The sequence below is a fragment of the Parambassis ranga genome, chromosome 10 (assembly GCF_900634625.1).
Source record: "Parambassis ranga chromosome 10, fParRan2.1, whole genome shotgun sequence".
In the NCBI taxonomy this organism is placed as follows: domain Eukaryota; kingdom Metazoa; phylum Chordata; class Actinopteri; family Ambassidae; genus Parambassis; species Parambassis ranga.
Window position 1 is genome coordinate 7803006 of NC_041031.1, and position 24619 is coordinate 7827624.

General features: G+C 41.4%; 1 protein-coding gene across 1 annotated transcript in view; it reads right to left on the bottom strand.

Moving 5' to 3' along the window:
• Nucleotides 1-24619, bottom strand: part of gria1a (glutamate receptor, ionotropic, AMPA 1a) — a 55668-nt gene that overhangs the window by 5347 nt on the left and 25702 nt on the right. The window contains exons 6-14 of the mRNA XM_028415519.1: nt 23672-23830; nt 23186-23353; nt 22125-22229; nt 21464-21574; nt 18291-18497; nt 17769-18214; nt 4821-5019; nt 4193-4440; nt 1462-1576 (exon numbers count right to left, since the gene is read on the bottom strand). Of these exons, the coding sequence (XP_028271320.1) occupies nt 1462-1576; nt 4193-4440; nt 4821-5019; nt 17769-18214; nt 18291-18497; nt 21464-21574; nt 22125-22229; nt 23186-23353; nt 23672-23830 (1758 nt within the window). The remainder of the gene's footprint in view (nt 1-1461; nt 1577-4192; nt 4441-4820; nt 5020-17768; nt 18215-18290; nt 18498-21463; nt 21575-22124; nt 22230-23185; nt 23354-23671; nt 23831-24619) is intronic.

Consider the following 24619-nt stretch of genomic DNA (forward strand, 5'->3'; position numbering starts at 1 on the left):
GATGACGCATCTGATGCTGAGGTGGTGGTATGAAATTTTGCTTAGGGCCCCATAAAGGCTTGGGCCGGCCCTGATTACATTGCATATTCTATTGCTACAATACAATACTGACCACATGGTGTTTTGTGAAAGAGAGCGAGGACTGATTGGTTATTCAACATGCGTGGCTGCTGTTTATAGTTATAGTGTTTGTGAACTATTGCTAATACTATAGGTCAAGTGTGACATTTAAACAGGACTGGCCCCAGAAATACAGAACTAAAATGGATATTTCACATATATAACAATTTTCTACTTCATTCAATTGAAAAGAATGTGCCTAATGACTACAACATCAGAAGTATTCACAATCTATCTTCATTAATGGGAATAGTTGCACTTGATTGATTACTGTAATTCAAAAATGTTTCCTGTTGATTAGAGCTGAAGCTTAATCAAAACATCATTTTTTTTTACACATCAATCTATTCAGCTTGAATCACAATTAAATTTATACTGAAAACAAGTTGGTTTAATAAATAATTCAAACACAACCAAAAGAAAGGTAGGGTATGTTATCACTGTCGTCTTATATTCAGGCCAATACAGCGGTACTGCTGGAGCCACATTGGGGGGGTATTTCTCAGTGTAACAGAGGCTGAGGGCTGGAATTGGGGCTGGTCTAGGATCAGGGCAGGGTTATGCTGGGAGGTGCTGTGAGGTGACAGGCTTGGGTTGGAGACTAACCTTTCTTCCGGAGTCCTTGCTGCCACACTCCCCTTTATCGTACCACCATTTGTTTTTCAGTTTGTCTAAGACGGCTTGCTCATTGAGTTTCAACACCGCTAGGTTTACTGGGATTCTTCCAACCATAAGGAAATAACATAAATAACATATTATACCATGTTATTTTATGTTATTAATTCAGAAACACAGAGCAGCAAATACATACACACATTAAATGCTTGGGCTTTAGAAAAAAAAACAAACATCCACCCACAACCACACACACACACACACACACATACATACATGTAGCATAAACATAATTAAAAACATCAGAGTCAAAGTGATATGCATTAATACTCCATCTAGCTTGGTTAGCTTGCTCCCTAAGGCAGTAGATGTGTATTACCATATCACTTTGGGTAACCGGCACACTGCTTATCCTCACTCATGCAATGATGTTGTGTCTTTTGTTGAAATAGGATGTGAACAAGGCCAAATTTGACAACGACAGCAGAGAAAACCCCACAGACTGGATGCACACAGTCTCACAATGTCGCCGAGCATGAGGGAGCTCTGCTGGGTTCATACTGATGAGATTTATTTTTGTATTGTTTGACCTGATCTCATTCAGAGATCAGGTGTCACTGGAGCAGTATAGTGCAGCATGGGCCTGCCGGTTACCCGCCTCCCTGCCCCGCCACCACTCCAAATGTTGGTGGTGTTACCCGCAGGGTTTATCAAACTGGCTCTGACCTTGGAGTCCCCGCCCCCGCTGCCGCACTCTCCCTTGTCGTACCACCACTTGTTTTTCAATTTGTCCAAGAGGCCCTGCTCGTTCAGTTTTAACACTGCCAGGTTTACTGGGTTTCTTGAAAATAATATAAAATGATAGCCATTAGGAAACACTCTATGGGACAGATATAAAGAGATTGGTAGAGTATGGTGGTGGTGATTATGACAACATTGACTTTTTATTAGAAACTCCTGCATAAAGCTACTGAATATGAAGCAGGAGTGCTGGCTTTGGATGCACGTGTTAGTAGTATAAGCTGCAATGGACTGGAGCGCCCATACAGTAGTAGAGACAGGTTTTACCAAGCAGGGGCCTCAGAGAGAGGCAGAGCAGACACTGTAAATGAAGAAGAAGCTTTGGGTGTGGAAGTCTGTCTACAGATGGTAACTTCCTTTCGGCTGCACCAGCATAGAAATTGCTATGGTACCAAAGTTATCAATATTCAACCCATATAGAAGCCCATGTCGATTAACAAATGTTGACAAATGTGGACAGAGGCTTCCACTGTTTTAACTGCCAGGTCCACTGATCTTAAACAGCCTGAAAATAAATTCTGTGACCAACTACAGACAGAGTCCTGGACTCATTCAAAGCAGCTCCCATCGTGTTGCTTTCTCTCTCTCTGTTGAGTGTGTGTGTGTATTTCCTATAGCTGACAAAGCCGTGGACAAAGACTCTCTCCATCTGCAAAATCACAGAAAGGCCAAATCTGCAATCAGAATTTGCATAAAAGAAGTAAAGATTACAGCCTTTGCCAGATTGTCTTTTTACTCAAATCAGTGCCAATTCTTCTGCACAGCAACAATTTGGTTTAGTGATATTCTGCCTTTCTTGCCAGCAGACACAGACGAGTCTTTATCCCCAGCCTCGAGTGCACAACACAGCTGTAGGGAACACAGGTTTCCTCGGGGGCTGGTAAAACCTCAGAATTCTTTCTCAGCCCAGCAAACTCAGACAAAAAGAAAGAAGTCAAAGTGTGTGGACATGGATGGTCTGAAGACAGGCGGGTCATCGGTTAGTTGGTTGTTAGTGAGATGGAGTCGGGCAAACATGGGGGTGGCTGAATACTGTATGTGTAAGAAATGAAGGGGAGGGGGGTTAAAAATGATATCTACTAATCAGAAAGATCTTTGATGACGTTCCTGTAAAATAAAGAGTTACGTCATTTAGATGTTGTTGTTTTCAAAGTGCTACTGTTAATCAGACCTGCAATGCAATCACAGTAATTTCATTTGGTATCAGCATTCAGTATTGATCAGTTATAATCAGATTTAAGTTAGACAGTAAGACAAAAAAAACTGACCAGTGCATCATATTCATATGACCATCACAATGCATTGCAGGTATCATTGAAGTCAACTCTTTGAATTCATAGGTCATTCACTTACGTCCTTTGCTGAATAGCACAATTTTTTTTATCTTAAACTATAAAAAAAAATATAATCAAACTTTCAAACTTTAATAGTGCCTATCCAATTGTGAAAGTTCGTTATCTGTTAATGAAAACTCAGTATCAGACATCTGTGAATGACCACAGCGGCAACCTGACAATAACACACATCACTGGGCTAATAATTAACACAAAGAGAGGGAGATAATGGGGGCCATCCTCGGCAGTTCAAAGCTGCATCCCACCGCTACGTTGTAGGTCCGGGCCAATCGGACTACATGACTCGGGAGCAGATTAATTTCAGCATTTGTCTTATCGCTAATGCAGCACTTACTTGATGAATGGAATCTAATTTGTATGAAATTGTATAAAGGAGCGCCCGACTAAAGCTTAGGAAACATTTCTAGTCAGCATTCTGACCTCTGGCTGTCAACCAAGGTGGAACCAGGAATGAATCCTCGGTGAGTTTGAATGAAATCTTCCCATATGGCTCCTTTCATTAAAATGAATGAGGCCTATTAGAGATAGATTAAAAGCTTCAGATGCCACCAGCTTCTGCACTCTCTCTGTAGTTACAGGAGAAATATAAATGGGAAGTTGGTTAAGGTGTTAATGTAATATGAAATGACAGCTGCTGCTCTTGGACATCGATGGCAGAAGTACATCCAGAATTAATTATCATTCATTACATCAATTATCACATCAAATGTGGCAAATATGAAATCAACTCTACTGATGTCACATCCAAGGTGTGAGCCCTGGCTTGAGTGGGAAAGTAGCCATATGGGATGTTATTCTTTATTCTTCTCACCCTGCTGATTAGTTATATTTTGCATCTGTGTCTCTGTAGGTTTGAGGTAGTGGTTCAGCTTCAAATCACATTATGCAATCCCAAATTAAAAGAGTGTAGGGATGGGTCATCTCATTTTTCTACTTTACACTTCTGCCAGTGCTCACAGGTCAACTGTCAAGAGGCAAACTGGATACATACATGAGGTACAAAGATGGCTGTCAGTGGTAAAAAAAAATGCACTGACTGTGATGTGTGTAAACACAAAACAAAATATGAAAGTTCAAAAAGTAATGGGAGACCTAACCTAAATCTGATTAAAATGAATAAAACGTTTCTGTGCATAAAGAACAGAATTTGTTTATGTCATTAAAGAAGATGATCGAACAAAACAAAAGCATGCTGTCTCAGAAACTCTTTGCAGACAAATAAACAGGTGAAATGATGATGATGCTCCAATAAAAGCCCCTAAAGACTTTTATCCAGCTGCGCTGCAGTGGCAGGCCTTTACCTGAGATGGGAGCCCTTAGGCGTGGCGATTCCATAACCTTTGGAGTCCAGGTTCCCTCCCACCTTCATGGTGTCACAGGGTTTCCTCTGCTCTATGTACTCATTCATAGTAGACTCCAGCAGGTAGGCATACTTGCCCTTGGACTTCCTGACTCTCATTACACCCTCATCCGTCGTTTTGACAAACACGGACGGGTCGGCTGCCTTCATGTAGGACCACATCTTCTCAAACACGGCGATTTTTGACCTCTGACAGACAATGATAATGAGAAAAAGATGGAAGAACAGTTTAGATGTTCTGTATCTTACGTACAAGTTACAGTTGCCATTTTTTTCAGTTCTGTGGTTCTTTGAAACTCAAATTTTAAATATTTTTGTTCTTCCTGATACCTGGTGATGTCACTGGTTTTTGGAAGAACCAATTTACGAGGCATCTACTTTGCTGCTCTAACTGGATGACTTTTGTTTTAGAGAACAAAAAAATGGCATTTTCTAATTTCAGTGGAGGTTCTCCAAAAGAATACTTCTGACAATGTATACAGCAAAGAAAGACTGAGATTCCATCTACAAACTGAGATGCTGCGAGCAACAATTGTTAGAAAAAAAATGTGTGAACATTATTTCCTCACCCTGAAGAACTCTTTGGTGGAGCCGGCATCCAGTGTTCCATAGGCAATCTCTGTCTGCTTGGCCAAATCCTCAGCGCTCTCTATAGGTGACACCATCCTCTCCACAGTCAGGAAAGCAGCCAAGTTGGCAGTATACGATGAAATGATGATGAGGGTGAAGAACCACCAGACGCCTCCAACAATGCGCCCAGACAGGGAGCTAAAAACAGCAGGACAGAATGTTGTCAGGTTAGCGGAAAATAGATTTGCAGTCAACTGCATCCTAATGTAGCCACTCGGAAAAACCAATATCATCAGTCTTTTTCTTCATGATCAATCAAGACGAGCAATCTAAAAGCCCTGCCATGTTCACACTATCCAAATGACCTATATTGCATCACACTCGGTTTCTGCACTCACACGCTCATCGTCCCACCAAGCTTGGAGAGCTTAGCCCAGTCTGCTGAGGAAAGATAACCCGTTCCACAAAGGCCCACTCAGCTTCCTGCCTGTCAAATTAATCTCCACTTCAAGATAGTTGTCAATATGTTATATGCAACCACGTCCGCTAATTGTTGGGGATTAATGGGCAGAAGAGAACACTTAGCCAATGCTGTAATTGCACTTTCAAAACAGATAAACAAATAAATAAACAAAACAACCCCACCACCCAAGTCAAATCCTCGTCTTTCCTCTTTTTACGTCTCTTTCCTTCAACAGAAAGCCAGCTTGAACAGCAACAGCAGAAAATCATGTTGCGTTACACATCGGTCCCCGACAAGCGCTGAGGCATAGAGTGGCGAAGCTTACGCAATGAAAATGACACAAATCTGAAACAAAAAAGGCTTTCATGATTCACCTTTGTACCGTCAAGCCAAATGGAGCGTGAACATGAAGGCGAGATTAAGTATGGGGGGGGGGGGAAAGAGAGAGAGAGAGAGAGAGAGAGAAGCTAAAACATAATCATTTAAGATGCTTTTGAGATGACGGGAGGATGATGAAAGAGCAGCCACGGAACGAGCGGAGAGCAAACACAGAAGCCTTTGAAAATCAGTCGGGAGAATGCGGAGCTGTCTGCAGAGAGTGAGTGTGTGTTTTGACTTGTTCACTGATCACTGCTCAAATTGGTACGGTTAGAGCTTTCACTGCAACAGAAAGTAAGCAACATGCATTTTCTTTGAATATTTAGTATTGCGGCAAAAGCACTCACAAACTAGGGACAGGAACCCCCTGCATCATTTCAGCCTTGGACAGTCGGATCAAAACAGACTGCATCAGTCCATTTAAACAGAAAGCAAACAGCACTAAAAACATCAGCTTAATTTTGGGGAGCATGTAGTCTGAGTGTCAAGCTAGACAGGTGAATATGGTGGGTGCTGGAGGAGCTCAAACTCACATTAAAGGATTCTGTGAACTTGTGGGCGGGAGCATAATCCAGGTTTTGTCAGCTTCTCACACTGAAGCTTCAAGAGATCAGTGTAATATGCCCCGGTAAAAGTGTGACCATTTTCCTAATGGTCTATGGCCTTGCCTCCAGATGTCACAGATTTGGCTTTCTCGAGTGCTGGAGTTTGTTTTGTCTCATCCATAGCTACAGGTTGGTGGAGAAATCTCTTAGATGTACCCCAAAAATATCCCTGGACAGCTGTATCTGCTCCACACCACGGGTCTTTGGAGTTTTTTGCGGATGACCGCAAGCATGCGTTCCTGGGAGACACTCAGCTCTGTGGCGATGTGCTGATTTGTTATTTAATGAGCTGTCAAAATCATGTCATGGATCTTGTTAATGCTCTCATGTGTGGTGACAGTGACTGGCCTTCCAGGACGGGGGTCATCTTCCAGGCTCTCTCTGTCTCATTTCAAATCAGCAGCCCACTTCTTCACCATGCTTTTAGATGAGGACTCGTGTTACCATGTTAGATTGTGAGGACTGAGGTAGCAGATGACACAGAGGCTGATTTCTTCCAGCAGTGCTGACTTGTACTTATAAGTTACTTAAAACAGAAATGCCACAAAAAAACATAATCACTCAGAGAGTTGGAGCTACACAAGCATGTAAAGAGAAATGTATAATTGATCTCCTTTTACATGAGAACACAAAATTTAATATGAGTATGAATATGTTAAAAGGTCAAAAGGTCATTTAATATTCAGTTTGTTTTCAAATAAGTGCTTGAATGTTAGAACTACATTTGTAAATAGTAATTTGCCAGGATCCACACCTTGCAATAAGCTATCATCTGATAATATATAGTGCTGCTCAATTTACTTCTTAATTCCTCAACAGTCATCGTGCCGTAAGAAGAGGAAGTTCTGTGAAAAACACCTAAGAACAGAGAAGGGATTTAGGGAAAAGAGAGCAGGAGTGTGTTGTGTTCAGCTGAAACAGTGATACAAGTGGGGGAGAGATGGGGACAGAGGGAAAGAATGGCACAGATGAAAAGTAATCTGGATAGTACCGGAGGCAGACAAACTCCTTCGCTTTGACTGCTTCTAGCCTCCAGAGATGGCAGTAAACAGCTGTCTAATCCATCCCCTTCGGTCGCCCTTTTTTGTTCGCCTGCCTTTCTCTCCCTATCTTCTGCTCCTCTCTCGTTTCTCTCTCTCTCTCTCTTTTTTTTTCTTCCTCTCCATCTGCCCCATGTCTCCGCTGTGCCTGTCTCTTCATGTGCTGGGGGGGCTGACAGGGGTTTGTTTTGGGCCAAGACAACAATAGCCTACACCTTGGCACAGACACATTCAAGTATGCATGCACACACACACACACACACACACACACAGATATACATACGCTGCCTTCCTGATGACAGCGTGCAGGAGAACAACGGGGTCACCATTTGCAGTGTGACTGGGACGAGCAGAAAGGGGACTATGTGTGTGTGGGTGTGTGTTGGGTCTCCTGCAGCAGTCCTCCTCCCTAGTTGAGCAGAGCGACTAGCAAACACAGACCTGTTTGTCTCTGTTTGTTTCCTTTTGAACTGCTTTCCTTTGAGCTTCCTTTTCCGCTCCTCATACATTATTGCACAGCAGCCAACATTGGTGCCTCGGTAAAACATTAACTAAGCTGTCTGATTACAGTAAAGGAAATCTTCCAAGTAGCACTGTAATTTCATAGTCTTGTTAAGGCGATGATTAATCAATTATTCACCCTGCCTCTTTTATCGCATTGCATAGAGGAGAAGGAACGTTAATGGGAGCAGCAATAGCACCGGCAGTGAGAGGAAAACAATACAACTAGGTCTGCATATCATTAGGCTTTAATGATGAATGAAATGGTAAGGTGACAGGCATGAATTGCATTTTGCTGTTTAGTAATTTTGTCACATAATTACTAATTAAAACCTTAATGTAAAGTCTACCCTATATCTGGCTTACTGTTTTCAAATCTCTCAGGTATTTCAACATTTTGCCTTTAATGAATTCTGCATCTTTAAAGTAGTGTGGGAGTCACATAAAATGAAGAGACAGAGTGAAGGATGCTATCGGCCACTGCACAGGATTCAAACCAGGAAGGCTGCCATTACACGGCTTCTCAAGGCACTCCAAGACCCTCTGAGTAACGAGCTCCAACACAGAACCTGCTTTTTTTACAACACTTTTTCATCATGTGAGAGATGTCTGTGTTTGTGCTTCTGTCTGTGCTCTTCTTTCACTCATTCAAAGTCCGAAGATGAGGAGCTAAATCAAATGAGAGATGAAACTTGAAGGATTAAGGCAGAGAGACAACAGGCTGTTCACAAGTGGCAATCTATGGGATAAATGCAGAAGTGCTGAAAATTGCAGCTCCTTGTGCAGCCACTCTTGAAGCATAGACCTCCGTGTTAGAGCTTCAGAACAGAAATAAACATGTTTACAGCGTCACGGCATCACTGTGCACGGTGTTGGAAGTTTTATATGGCTCGCTCATTTGTATATCAAAGGTTACAGTTACACATACTCAATGACATGATCACGTTGAATGACAGGATCAAGCTGCTAAACTTCAAAGTTTCACACCTTCTAATCCAAAATAAACACCTAAGTGTCATTTCGTTTTGTTCTTACAGAAACATTGATCACTTGCTGCAAAATAAGACTAAGATTTCTTTTGTCCCACATGGACATTATGACAAGCAACACACACTGCACCATCTCAGATCCAGAGCTCTGATCCTTTGCTATATGATTTCTACCCACAGCTCCATGGGAATCTGCTATAGCACTAAACTCTCATTAGAATTCCCCTGGCTGGCCTCCTCTTTTCGATATGGTAATTAGTGATGACTAATGACTTTAGCAAGTGTAAAAAATGAGGCAGTAATGGCCACATTACAATGGATTAGGAATTACAGAGGTTTAAATGAGAAAGAAAATGGTCTCTAATTATGGTGTGATTCTAAGACAAATCAGGGATGGAAAAGGACTTTTCTCCTGCACTCTTCGGTTTTTCCTTAAAAATCAGTAAGACAGCTGTATGTTCCTAATGACTGGGCAGAGCCACTCCCCATGTGTCTGGATACTCCTCTTAGATGTATACTGTATGAGACAGATGTAACAAATCCTAAGAGCAGCCTACAGATACAGCTGACACAGACAGAGGTATCCCCATGCAATAAACACTTCATTGTGACAGGAGAATCTTATGTGTCAGGGAGTTCAGCGTGCTGCTGACTAATCAGCCCCTGCTGTGGTGAATTGGAGGAAATGTCCTTCACAAACACAACTCAATGGATGTGAAAATGATGACAGGGATATGAATACAAAAAAATATTACACAATGTATTTATATTTAGACTGCATCAGACAGCATTCCCCTATGAATGTATTTCCTTCAAAATAAAAGTCCAAAATATCATGTGAAATAGGCTGCATTCCATTGGGCCCTCTCTCTTGTTGACTTAACATTATATCACAGGGCGTTTGTTAATTAGCATTTCCTCGACTGCCTCAGCTGCTTGTAAAATTTAGGAGTTGATAAAAGTTTTATTAAGCTTTTGATTCCCCAAAGTGTCCTCAGCAAAAAAAACTGTTAAGGCCAAGGCTGTTAAAACCATGCATGATAAACGGTGCATGTCAGGATAATTAACCAGAATAAAGTATTTATGAACATGATTACCTTTCTTTATGTAATTCTGCCTCCATATAGGTCACTGTGGTTCCTGAAACCACATGCAAAAGGCTGAACTAAGCTCAGCGCAGGCACAGCAAATTGGCTTATTGGTTTGATGTACAGCACATGCTGCTTTTAGTGTATGCTAAGCTGCAGAAAACAACAGACACTCTTTGCACATCTGATGCTTTTAGTGTTTTATTTTACCACTTGATTCTGTCTGGATATTGCTAAACGAGGCTCTGGGGGGGATGAGAACACGCTACAGCCAATTATTGCTTTTAAGTCACAGATTTTCTTTTGCTTTTGTTTTGATGGTCTCTCAATAGTTAGACTGCATTATTTTAGAGCACTTTCATCTCCGAGGCCAATCTAACATGCAAGCTTAAAGCATGGAGTAAAAGAAAAGAAAAAAAGGGACATGATGTGTGTACTGACTGATATCATGGCTGCTGTCCTAGCCTCATGTAACCTGAGATAAGTCAGTGCTGGCAATCTGTGAGAGTGCTTGCTATGCGCCCACACACATACGCAAACCCTCTTAGTCACTTTAGCAAAAAAAAAAAAACAAATACAAAAAAAACGGATTCCAAATGCAGATATCAATCAATAGTGTCAAAGCATGTTTAAACTGACATTTAGTGCATTAATCCTGTCTGTGTAGTAACGCAAAGAGATGTCATGCATGAGCCGTCAATGTGTAGTTTGTCAGACACCAAATGTGAAGCTGCATTGCTCTGAAAAAAAATTAAAATTTGTGTCTCTTTATGGGTTGCCATGGCAGCACACTGCACTCCAAACAGTACAGCTGAGATGAGAGAGACTTTAGTCATCTCACTCCTCCTCCTCCTCCTCCTCCTCCTCCTCTCTCTGCCTCTTTCACTCTCTATAAGGGCATCCACACCTATAGTAGGTTAGGATTGCTGTTACAGAGCGAAAACTCCCATTAGGCCTCTTTTCAGCTCACAGCAGACAGAGGTCTGACTGATAAGCCACTACTGAACATCACATCTTTCCAGTCAAACTGCTGGTCCAGGTAGATTTCCCATGTGGCCTTGGGATTTGGTGTATAATTCATGGCTGCAGAAAAGATATCATATACAGGCACAGCTTGATTACAGCGAAAATCATCTCTGCATCTGGAAACATGTGTGTGCCTCAGAGTGGCTGATGGGACAGCGTTTGCCTCTGAGGGGATGGCGTCTTTGTCTGCGTACAAAGTCTGATACCCCAGATCCTGCGGGAGTGTGTGTGTGTGTCTCAATCGTTTCTGAGTGTGCATGCATATATGATCAAAAGTTGCCTTCATGCGATCTCCAGATAAATAAAACATAAGTTTGCCGTGAACTAAACTGAACCATCTAATTAATGAATAAATCATCCCCTCTAACCATATTTCCCCAACTGCTTGCTAACTCCTCAATTATGTAACTCAGTAGTGTGTAACATAATCTAATTTCTTGTAGTTTGTCATAGCAACAACAATGCAGCGGGATGTCTAACTCATCTGTCCGCAGGATCGATCATTACTTTGATCACAACACTTGGATCCTCCCTGAGAGGGCTTGGTTTCCCCAAGTAGGGAAACATCTGCAACACAACAAGGTAAAAAAACAACATTCACACACACTGCATCAACAAGTAAAAATGACTAAAAATAGGCAGAATCTACACTTCCTTACTAAACTGTTCTTTTCCTCTTTGTCCAAGCCCCTTGCACATACAGAATATGAAGCATTGCTGGCTTCATCAGTTATTTTGTGAGTGAAATGTAGGTCACTAATGTTCTTTATTCCATCACGAAGAAAGATGCAGTGTGTGTCCGATACATGCCTGTGAAGTTGGAAGGTGTTCCACATGTCTCAGATTAACTAGGTTTGCTCTTGCAGTAGAAAGAATACTTCCATCGGATTGTTTTCAAGTCAGATTCCTGTAAATTATGTCTTTAATCTGCTAATTGATAAATTTGTGCTCAAAAAAGTTAGCTAATGCTAGCAGAAGCTAGTTAACACAATCATAGGGAATGATAACACACATCTACGATACACGATATACATCTACGGTACAGTATCTGTATGTATTATGTTTTCACATAAGAAGTCATCATAAAATATGTAATGTAGAAAAAGCAAAGCAAGGATTCCTCAAATAACCTAAATATATGTACATGGAGGCACCAATGTTTTTGCCCTCTCCTGTTTAGCACCGCAAAAAAAAAAGCTGTAACTGTGTGACAAAAAACTCCGACCTAGAAATAGTGACCCTCCCCGGGTTACCATAATACACCACATACACGATCCATTATTGAACGATTCTGACCGCCAGGCTGAGAAATTGCTGCTGTGGCAGGCAGGGTGTGAGTGACAGAGCTGATTTATTTCAGTCTACAATCATGTAACAGGAGCAACACAGGCGCTGAGGAGCGGAGACAACTCCACAGGTTCATGCACTTCAGACACACACACCTGCACACACACACCTGCGCACAAACACACCTGCGCACACATCAGACACAGACATCTCAAAACACATTTAGCAGAGAAGCATCCTGAACCCGCAACATTTTCCTCAAGTTCTTTTTCCACTTTGGTGCTCCCACTTGGCAAGGTTCATAAGGAAAATGTTTGCCAGGGCATGCAGGATGCACACTATATGTTGGACCACATCCAACATGCTACATAGTGTAATGCCTTTGCAGTGTTTCATAATGATCACTTACCCTGTTTTACTGTATCTGCTTCAGATACATTGCTTTGGCTTTTGCAATATCTAAATGAAATAGTTGCAAAAAAACATTACATTTTTTTTAAATATTGCCCATTTTTTTGAAATCTGAGCTCAAACTAAAAAAAACAAACATCTGAACATGCTTTAGAAACTGTACAGCTGTGATCAAATATTCTCATTCTGACTACTGGAGTAAAAAGCCAAACAAAGCATCGTATTACTGATAAAGAAAGATAAATCAGTTTCTGTTTTTCCGAACAGAGGGGGGTAGGGGGGTGGGGGGGGTTTCGCAGATGAAACACAAAGCATCAGTGAAACCACGAGATGAGAGGAGAAGCAGCTACACATGATAAATTCTTAACCAAAAGGAAAGATTGTGAGAGACCTCTAAAGCAAAGAGAGATGAGACGGTATGGGTGCAGGAAAAGGTGATGGGAGAGGAGGTAAATGGAGAATAGATGGACGAATGGAGGGGTGTTTATGTGTGTGTGTGTTTGTTGGGGTCACTCTCAGAATCCACCTGTCTGCAGAGATAAACGCAGGGACGACCCAACAGCACAGACTGGGGCTTATGGGAGGGCCTGACTGACAGTGCTGACATTTAGAAAGAGCACAGTAAACAAGGTCTCACAGAGAATAAATAGCAGTGAGAGCGCTGCGGCTAACACACACACACACACACACACAATGACGTACTGTACACATTCATGCATCACATCAGGAGATGAATACAAGCATGTATACACATACACCATAAACACTGACACTCAAAACGGGGGATTTTAGACAGATACAGAGAGATACTGTTAGGCAGCAGACAAAGAAAACTGCAATTTGTTCTGCTTTTAACACAACCACACACACACAGACACACACAGACAAGCAGCAGGGAAATTAAACACGCCCACTGATTAATCCAGGAAAGAGAGCATCATCAGTGTTGTTCCTTGGCCTTTTGTCTGATTAAATGGAGAACCACAAGAAGTGAAGTACTTCAGGCCGCATGCTTCAGAGCTGAATGCTCCTCCAGAACATTCTGTTTTCACCTACTAGTGATAAAGGTGAAGTGAAATCTACGAGTATCTGCTATTAAATGTCAGCTATTTCAGGAGCAAAATGTCTTTTGCATGTTTCTGTTATCTAATATTTAGGAAATAAAAGCAGTAGAAGAGCACAAGGCTGAATTATGCAAATATGATATAAACTGTTACCTAAGAGACCAGCATGAAACAGAGCAGGAATCTGTCAATTAGTGCCATTCAGGATTCAAACGCTTTATTGAAAGACAGTACGCTGACAGGTTTATTTTAATTATATATGAATTAAATCGGACAATTGGTTTAGTAATAATGATGTCTAATTACTATAAAATGTTTATTTATTGATGTCATTAAGCTCTGTTCTTACATATACTGTAGTTTAGCTTAGCATGCACACACTACATAACTAGCTGGGCTTGTTGTTAGCTTGGGTAGCTTGGGCATACTAATTTTAAAGGACACTTAACGTCTTAACGTTTTCAAAATGTATATTTTTAAGCTAAAATGATCTTTGCTGCTAGTACTTATTTAATGTTGCAGCTTGTGTGGCCTATTTAGTTTAATGCTGCTACATTTTATTTTTTTTGTTAACACTTTAAACTACGTCATCAAGCCCAATTACATACTTGGAAATGGGTTAAAACAACGTGTATAAATAGGCAGACAGATAATGAGCACACATAAACAAGCACAAAAATATTATGGTAAAAGCATTTTTGGAAAACTCCCAAATTCAATGGTACTCGTGTGTGAAACCCTGTGTTATGTTAGGAGTAAGCTGCGATTGCTTTTATCTGACAAAACACGTCCTTTTAAATCCTGCAGAGGAACTCATAATGCTTTAGGAGATACATCAACATGCACCTCCGTGTGTGAACACTTGCTGTGCTAACTAGAGCAACTAGGTCACCCAAATTTTCAAGGGGAAGATGTTTCCTTCAGGGCGGTATTCAGTGGGGTGAAACATTCACTGTGTTGGTTTTCAAGACACCAAGCAGACACCCTGCTGTTCACTACGCCGGGTACTGCTCCACTCTCTAAACGACACATGGTGGCTTTTAGATTCTTTTTTTTTTATTGTCATGATTCCCAAGAAGGTTGTACAAAGATGCAAATATGGGCAGAGTCACCTTGAAAGAACACTGTGAGACAAAGAAAGATGTTTAACTCAACTCCTCGGAGGATAAGAGCCGCTAACCTCATTGGCAACGCCGAGAAAACTCTGTGGCACCCAAAACCAGTTTCAAGGTGAACATAGAAATGTCAACAATCTGCATAATTTAAAAAGATATCACCCTTTTTTTTCAGTGCTATCTGAATTTTAGGCCAGCGATTATGATAAAGATATAATACACCATTAAAATGGTTAATTTCTTTACGGTAAGAGGCATCAACTGAATGTGCCGCAAGCACAGGAGTGATCTGTTTTTCTTGTCTAGTCCCGGTCAGTGACAGGTCTTGCATCATCCAAGACCGCTTTCCCCCTAGGCAAACAAAATGCAAATACTGTACAAATATTCATGAACCCATGCGGTCAAACACACATACACTGACAAACACACACACACACAGAAAGCAGAATTCAAATGGAAGGGACAAAATCTGAGGAAGCATGGTGACATTCTCTCTCTCCCTGTGTGGCGTTCAAGGAAATCAATAGTTATTGCAGATGCATTTTCTGCCTGTATGAGAGGAATGCTTGGACAATAGGCTTCATCCTGCATCAAGCACAGCAGAGTCTCCAGGCAGAAAACAGTAAATGTCAGGTGAAGGCCCGTGGGAGGAGGGATTCAGTTTCTGCATCATGTACCGCTGAGCACCTATGTGGCCACACACACAGGCCTGTAGGTGCAGATATATTTTCCCCTTTTCATATTTGTCAGAGGTAAGACCAAATTGAAAATACATGTTGTAAATGTCACAAGATTCAATCCAAGATAAAAATGGAATGTTCCACGCAGCTATAATTTTTATCCACTCAGTCTGGTCTCATTTCTGTCCAGGAAACATCTGAGGAGTGTATTCACACTGACAAGTGTGGCAACATGCAGCACACTATAACAACCAGAGACATATAAGCGTTTATGACATGACAGCTCCACAAAAGTGGGGCTAAAACATCTGGATTGCCTTCTGGTGGCTGGCTGCTGTATAGGTAATAAACCTTCCTTTCCAGAGATGGTTTATGGCTAGTTCTAATCACGCTAATCTGAAGTCAATGTTCATTTTGTGGATACAGTTGTATAAAAATGAGTTATTGTTTGAATATAAAAGTAGGAAGTAATATCACAATCAACAGTGAATGCAGCAGTCAGGCTAGGCTAGTAGTTGAGGGAGCACACATAGTTGAGCACACCGCTCAACATGGAAGTATTCAAGTGCTGTCGTGGCACATAATGACGCTCCTTCACGTCTTGACCTCCACTGGTGTGCAGACTCTAGTTCCAATATGAGAGGAGGTATATCCACTTCACTAGTCCATGAGGTCCACCATATGAAGACAAACAACGTCCATGCTCACACATCATACATATTTATATAAAAAAAGACCTTAGTTTCTATGACAACATGCTTACAATTACCCGTTAAAGCAACAGCAACCACCACTCTATCTGTACAGGAAGTATTCCAAGACATTTTGGGCATACATAAACTTAGACTGTGAAGATTGTGGGATGCCCTCCCCTCTCTTAGGGACATTTATACTTCCCGCTGCCTCAGTAAGGCCAAAAACATCACTAAGGACAAATCACATGCTGGTTTCCACATGTTACCGGTATATCAAAGTCAGAAGAAATAGAGTTAAGTTTCTTCCCCAAAGCCATGACATTTCTGAACTCACTCTATATTATTTTAGATTTTACCAATTCATTGGCTCCTGGTGCATATCCACAGTGATTTTAAAATTCATTTGTTTTTAAATGTCTCCATGGCCTCGTCCCACAGTATCTGTCCAACCTGCTTCAGGTGTACGCTCCCTCAGGTCGGCAGATCTGTCTCTTTTAGTTGTTCCTAAGACAAAGAGGAAACTGAGAGGTCATCGTGCTTTTTCAGTCACTGCCCCAAGACTATGGAACAAGTAGCCTTTGCACATCAGGCAGGCTGACTGTCTTAAAAAAACACATTTTTTCCTCTTTGGCTTTTAAGTCAGTTTGAGATGTTGGCTGTTAATGTTACATTGTTTTTACGTTGTTTTACATTTTTATGTGTTTTATATGTACTCATACAGGTGTACAGCACTTTGGTCAACAAGGTTGTTTTTAAAATGCTTTATAAATAAGGTTGTGTTAAGTTGAGTTTAATTTTCCTGAATGCCGCTCCTCCTCCTATCGAAGTTATTAACATGACAATAAAGATCCTCTTCTTCTTCTTACTGTATGTATACCCTAATGTTTAAGGAGACAGGAAGCACTGTCCGCATATGACCTAACCCATCTAAGTTGGTTCAGAGCTCACACTGATAATACCGAGATTAACTCTCATCTCCTCCTGCTAGTCCCTCTGGAAAGCTCAGAAAGTCGACCTCAGTGCCTCTAATTTCAGACACTTAATGAGATTTTTAATTGGTGACCTTTTGAGAATGGTTTCATACCACAGCTCATGAGAACACTTAAGGGGAACCAGCACATACCACTCAATAGTAGGATCCCTCATTACAGTCTTTCAGGAGTCTGATATTTACCCACAAATCAATAGCACCGATCACCACAGGGATGCAGATTGACGGACACTGACAAACGCTCTGATAGATTTTGGTTTGAAGTCTTTTACATGTTGGAATGAAGCAACAAAGCAATGAGTTTTTAAACTCCTGTGAGTTCATGGCATGTTTATAGCACCATAAGCAGAACAAAAACACAGCAGTGTGCAACATGACCACATCATAAACTCCCTCTGCTGCTCTTCATCAAACTTTTAGAATTGCATTCTGTGACGGGCAACAAACAAAATCTCAACAAACAAAGCCCAGCTGAGTTGAATAAAAAAAGCAAGGACAGCACGATGAAAGTAAGTGTTGGTGTGGCAGGCAGAAATATAAAGTACGTAGGTGGCGCACTCTCTCTTTGTGCATCAACAAAGAAAAGCTCAAAGCATAAAAAATCATTGTCTTACCGTGGGGAGATGTCACAGCCCTGCTGCATGAAGGCGCCAAGGGAAAACCAAAGGGAATTGAAAATGCCAAACTCATTGGTCTGCTCTGGGCTCTGCTGGTTGGTGTTCTGCTGCGCCGGCGTCTGACCCTGCTGCACCCCGTTGGAGGCCGCTGCTTGAGTGGGTGTCTGAGGCTCAGCCCCCTCCTCGTAGTCCTCGGCGTGCCACTCGTAAGGGCTGAATCGGCTGACGAGGAAGAGGACAACGCTGACGCCAATGTAGGCAAACACAATGCACATCCAGATCTCATAAGCCAGTGGGTCCAGAAAGGAAAACACGCCCGGTTTGGATTTGGTGGGCTTCTTGATCATGATGGAGATACCAAGGGACATGAAGGGCTTGGAGAAGTCGATCACTTCTTCACGGACCAGGGTGATGGTGAGCGGGGCCACGGCCACGTCTGCTTTCTGAGGACAGACACGGGATTTCTATTTATGAGCTTTGAATGGGGAATAAATCTAGAAAGAATCCCTTTTGACTTACCCCATACACCAGCTCTCCAACCATGCCATTCCACATCTTGGTGTCGGGATCTCTGGCTCCGTATTTGCCATCTGAGACGATCTTCAGTTTATACTGGTAGCCCACATGCTTGGCTATCTCTGCAGCCAGCTCAACAATGTAGCCCTCGTACTTATCATTCCCCACAAGCTGCTCATGGTTCTTCTTCAGCATCACATATGGAGACTCCTGTTGAATGTAGAAGCACCGCCGTCATTCAGTTACAGCTCTTTAGGTGTTAAAAGTTCGAAAACATTTTGAATAAATTAAGCATATCCCCATCATTTCTCCATAATGACTGTGGCGACTGTAAGTAGATGACATTACTTTTACAACAAAACAGTTTTCTGAGATAATTAAGTCCGAGACAGCATTTATGGATGACGATAAAGTTTTAGCAGGTGTTTTTTTTATTGTAATAGAGAGCTTATAGACACATTTTGTACTCCAACACGATTCATTACACCTTTATATTGAGCTGAGGTCTTAAGAAAAAAAATACCGTCCAAATATAATTGTTGGTATGAAGGTTGAAAAGAAAAGATAATCATATGAAATTATTTAGTCTTTGTTCATGGAAGGTGTGGTGTATAATTCACACACAAAAGGTGCATGAGTATAATTATTATGACAGCAAAGCCACATTGAAAGGAGTGTTGATAACATGTGGCATGCTGCAAGGTAAGAGGCAGAGGGATTATTAATGCTGAGGAGAAATCTGATCTGAAATGAAGAAGATGTGAGTCAGTGTGTATGTGTGTAAGCCTGGCTGACCTGTGCTCCGGGGCCAGGCTGGCACTCTTGTTATACTGACATTTGTACATCTCACACTGATTGTCTGCTCTGGAAAATTACAGCTGACATGACACCTGGGGCACCGCTTTACTTACTTACCAGGAAAAAAAACAGATTTCATACATAATTCCAGTCATCTCAGTCTGAACTGTCCACCAGCACACAGGAAGGCCTAAATTCCCACTGGTTGTTATGTGTGACTGTTTTTTTTTTTTTAGCGGAGGCTTTGCTGAGCTGAGCAAATCCTGCCACCATGTTTCATCAGGGTCCACAGATGGATGGGGTTTGACTCTGTGTGTTACAGCTTTCTGCTCTTTATGGTTGAGGTGAAGGTAATCATTGTTACACATAACCTGAGGCCCACTAGTAGACAAATGGCACCCGAGGGAGACAGCGGGGGGAGAAAGCTCTGGCGTGCAGAAAATTCACAGGGTATGCTCCCGCAGTCACACACACGAGCATGTGCCCACACACACACACACACACACAAAGACACATGGCATAGCATACAGTCAGTCCAGTAGGACTCAGCCCCATTGACCTCCAGCAATTCTACTGAGATCCACTCAGCTGTGTTAATTACAATGCAGACACACACATCCATGTGCACAAGAGCATTTGTGTGCATGATAACATGCAACTCATGGAAAATGACAAAATAAAATATAATATAAAAGTTTTTCCTCATTAGTAAGCAACAGTTTATAACAAACTTCTAGCATTTTAAAATCTAAACCACGTATTTCCTATCATTGGTGTTTTAAGTCTAAAGCCAAAATGACAAACGGCTAAAGATACCAAATGTTCTAATAAACTAGTTCTGCTTCATTCCACCGGATCTCTGTGCCAAGTCTGTGCACACAGGCTTGGACAGCAGGGGTTGTCGTGAAGAACCCATATCTTCCCAATGGCAGAACAACACCCTCCCTCATGGAACAAATCAGTGAACACAAAAGTTATTAGGTGTAAAAAAAAAAAACTCCACTGCTGCTCACACCTTATCTCTTCACTGAGGTTCCAAGACAGAAAGCCAATTTATCTTCTTAGAAAAGAGGACACTGATAGGAGATTATGTCAGAGAGAGTTATTTTGGGACTTTTGCTCAGGAGACTGCAACTTTTGGGCTTAAGTAAGGATTTTCATGAGCTTTTTTAATGTGATGGACAATCGACTTCATGCTAAGTTTTGCATTTTATCTTTTTTTGTGCATTGAAAATGTTACCATAGCTTGGGAGTATTCATACATTATACAAAGCAGGGTTTTAAAACAGAGAGCAGTGCAATGTGTCCTGTTTGCTTGCCATTGCCACTGAACTAATTATCTATATCCTAAAAATGGCTTAAAGTTTGTCATGATACTGTTGTGTTTCCACCTGTTTTCAGCTGATGCTACAACATGAAAGCTTGCAAAGATTGGAGTCTGCCTGTCTTTTTATTTTCTATTATTTAACACTGTCTCTTTGCCTCCACCTCGTCTTATCAGCCATACAGTGAAATGCCTCTAAAGGGAAGTAGAAATCCTTTATCGCCATTGAGTCTAAAGGCTTAATGTAACAGCAGTAATAATATCAGCTATTGTTTTCCCCCCATGTATTTTATCAATACATTGACTGATACCAATGAAATCAGCTGGCACAGGTGAAAGCTGGAAATAAAAGGTATTCCCACTTGAAAAAAAAAAATTCCAGAAGTACCAAAGACATCAGTCTATAGACATGGGGTATTCTGTGAAATTACATTTTCGACAAGCTACAGACTCTTGAGAACATCCTGTACCTCCAGGGATATACTTACCATCTTTATTATCCTCCACTATATTTCAGCTAGCTATTGTCAGAGATACTTCTTTCTTTTGAGAAAAAGTCATGATAACCTGGCTGCCATGAGAGTTGATCAGATTCAATCTTTTCTCTCCTCTCAAGCTAGCGACCTCACAGCACCTCTATCTGTGTATGTAGGCCAGGGCTCTTAATACAACCTCAACAAGTCATGGTGGTGACATCCGAGCCAAATAAAGAAGAGAGAAATGAAGGACACACTTCTGATGCATTTCATAACCCTAATGCTTGCAAACTAGACAGGCAATTGTGTAATTATACTTTTTTTCATTTTATTGTGTGAAGTAAGTCCTTATAAATAGAGTCTGAGCAGGCAACAGTCAGTCGGACTTAGCAGAACATTTTTGGCAAAGTAAAGGAAGTGATATAATCACAGATGTCTACTGAATTCTTTCAGGGGAGTAAACCTTTAGGAACTCTATCATAAAAGAAAATGAAAAATCTTACCCTGACTCTCTCTGTCTCACCTCCCCCTCCCCCCTAAAAATCTCTCCATCCCTCTGTTTGGTTACTCTGACTTACCAGGATAGTGGTGACTATGTAGGTTCTGTTCTGCAGTCCGTAAGTGTCGTTGCTGCCTCTCATGAAGCTGGCCGTGGTCACGTACTTCTCATCTTCATTCCAGTAGCCGACCTAAGAATTTGTTACAACGTAGGGCCTGTATTTATTGTATTCAACTCACAGCTTTGTCACATTTTATCTGACTTACTCTGGTTAGGTGGGTAGATCCTACTCTACATGACTTAAGTATATGAGACTAGATAAAAAAAACTGTCCCATTTTGGATTACTATTTTAGTATTTATCCAAAAGGCAATAACCATCTATGCATCTTTGCTGTCAGTGCATTTTATTGTAGTTCTCCTCACTATATGGCTTTTCTAAGGAACGCGGATTACTGGAAGCAAAACATATTTCCAGTTTCAGTTTGCATTTGTACACATTATTGTAGAGTTATAAATAATGCCTCTGGTTAGAGCTGTAGCCAGCGTAGAGGCACAGAAATATCTAACTTCATATCTCACATTATTGAGTATAGTATTCTAAAAACAAACAAAACACCAACTTTGGACTTCAGTCCTGTGTGAGGTTAAAAAAAGAGCAACAGGTCTATTAAAACAACAAGCTTGTGGGCACTTTCCTTGTGCAAGAATAAACATCGTAAACTGAAGCTTCAGGCTTACCTTCTTGGGTCCAGAGGGGTCCAGCTCCATGACACTAACAGTGTAGTTGGTTCTGCGACCTTTCTCATTGAATTGAATGTGACCAGTCAATCCATCTATACGGACCTGCAATTGAGTCACAGATATTGCATCAGTAATTTAGACGCTCCGACTCAGCTGGCAGATGGGTAAATAATGGCTCGTGTGAAGCATGATATCAACACAGACCGCGCTCTTCATGTTTGTAGCCATCGCATGTCACGGCTGCACGCAATGCACGTTAAGCATATCTTGCATGTGTTTGCGTAGCATTCATTTGTGTAAGTCCACAGTGCCTGGGTCCCTGCGGAGGTGAATGACAGACGGTGTGCGTGTATGTGTACAGTGCAGTATGTTTGTCTTGGCTGTGTGATGGAATTAATTGAGCGAACACGGCTTCAATCTCCAGTCTATCCGCAGGCAGATGGCTAGATTGACTCTGAGCAGGCCTCTGCACAGCCACTCTGCAGACAGAGCCTCGGGCTATGCACATACACGCACACAAACACACACAATTTTACATATGCCCTCACAGACACAGTGCATTCATTATGCCTCCACACACTTTACATGCTTGGACTTATCTACTGTTTTCTCTCTTTTTTTCAAACATAATTCTAAAAGTAACGAAAATAATTTTTCCTCAACAGACATGCACGCCTGTGTGAAAGTGTATGCACTGTATGTGTGTGTGTGTGTGTGTGTAAAGCAATGAAGTCTCACAGCCGGTCCACCATTTCCATTTGCATCAAATATTACGCATCTAAACTCAATTGCTGATGTCATATTCCATGACAATCACGTCTGAGAGTAATATTGCCTGCAGAGGTTTTGTTTACTAGCCATGATGTCACATTTGATACTGGAGAGCTCTCCTATGACTTAATGTGAACTTTACATGACAGAATGAGACCTAATTTGTTCAGCCAGCCCCAACTCAGGAGCTGTTAGCCAATGTGCCACTCAAGAATTTGTCCGTCTGTGTGTGTGTGTGGTTGGGTCTTTGTATGATCATGTGTGTGTGTGTTTCTGTGTGCACAGACCTGCTGCAAGGCTCTCTGGATGTCTATGCCTTGTCCCCAGGGAGCTGGTGGGTTGGCAAGACACTCTCCAGCGTTACCTCTGCGAGAGATATCTATCCTCTGTCTCCTTAAGTTCTGGAAGGCTGTGGACATGACTTTCACGCCGTCATATGTCAGAGCGCCGGTGTACTGCAAAGAGAGAAAAGATAATTAAAAAAAAAAAACTCAAGAGGGTTTAGTGTAGAAATGGAGGATTTACCGTTATAATAGGTTTGAAATTAGAATCAATCTCAGCTGTTTGGAGATTAGAGATCGATAATAATTCAACAGCACAAATCCCAGATATAAATCACCAAACTCTGATAAGACCTTTAATCAAAATCCCTTCATTAAACCGACGGACAGGGCAGAATAACAAACGTCCTGGCAGATGAAACCCCAACTCAAAACACAATATCAGGTAACTCTTTTCAAATTAAAATAGTCAAAAAAGTAAAGGAGTAATACTTTGAGTCCGGTCTTGGGCACTTTGGAGTCTTTATTATCGAACTCCATCCACTGCTGGACGACGCGGCTGACACTCGGCTCTGAGTTGTTGACCAGTTGGAATCCGGTGATGTTGGCGCCGCCTTTCCTCAGGTCTGTCAGGTCAATGTCCAAGAAACCCTGAGACAGAGCACAGAGGTCACAGAGACATACATTATACATCCATTTCTTATAAGGAATTTAGGACTGTGGACACTGAACCATAAAAGCCCACAAATCACACAAAACACTCATTCTCTTTGCTCCAAGATGGCATCTTTTATGCTCATAAGTGAGATATTTTGACCTCACTTTTGTACGACTGGCAGAGGCAGAACCACATTGTCTATCAAATTGATGCTTAAGCCTAAGAGATTTCCAGGTCATTGGTTCACACATGCTTTGTCTTGGCCACTTGTGAGCGAACATAGCGGAGTTATTTATGTTTAAAGAATTGGTGGCAGACTTGCAGCAAGGTCATGGTTGGTTAGTTAGTAACGGTCCAATGATGTTTCCCAGATGCACATTTTTAACATTCTACAGTGCCTGCAGCACATAAATCTGTTGTTTTTCCCAAAGGTTTCCAGTAGTCTAAACAAGAGATCCACCACAAAAATAAACTGTATCTGAATATGTAACTTACACTAATACTGCCAAAGATGAATCACACCAGTTTGCCAGAAACCTAAAATTTGCTTTTGCTAAAGTGACATGATGTAGAGTGACAGATGTGTGTTGAGGATCCTTTTCCCTCCACTCTATCATACCCAAATGATTCAAGTAAATCAACGGAAGAGAAGCACTGCGCTGAATTGGTCAGAACTGACTGAAACAAACAAATATTAAAGATCAACTCCACTGAATTTACTGCATTAATATTAATGTTGTTAAAGGGTGAATCACACCGTAGAAATACAAAATCTGTCTGAA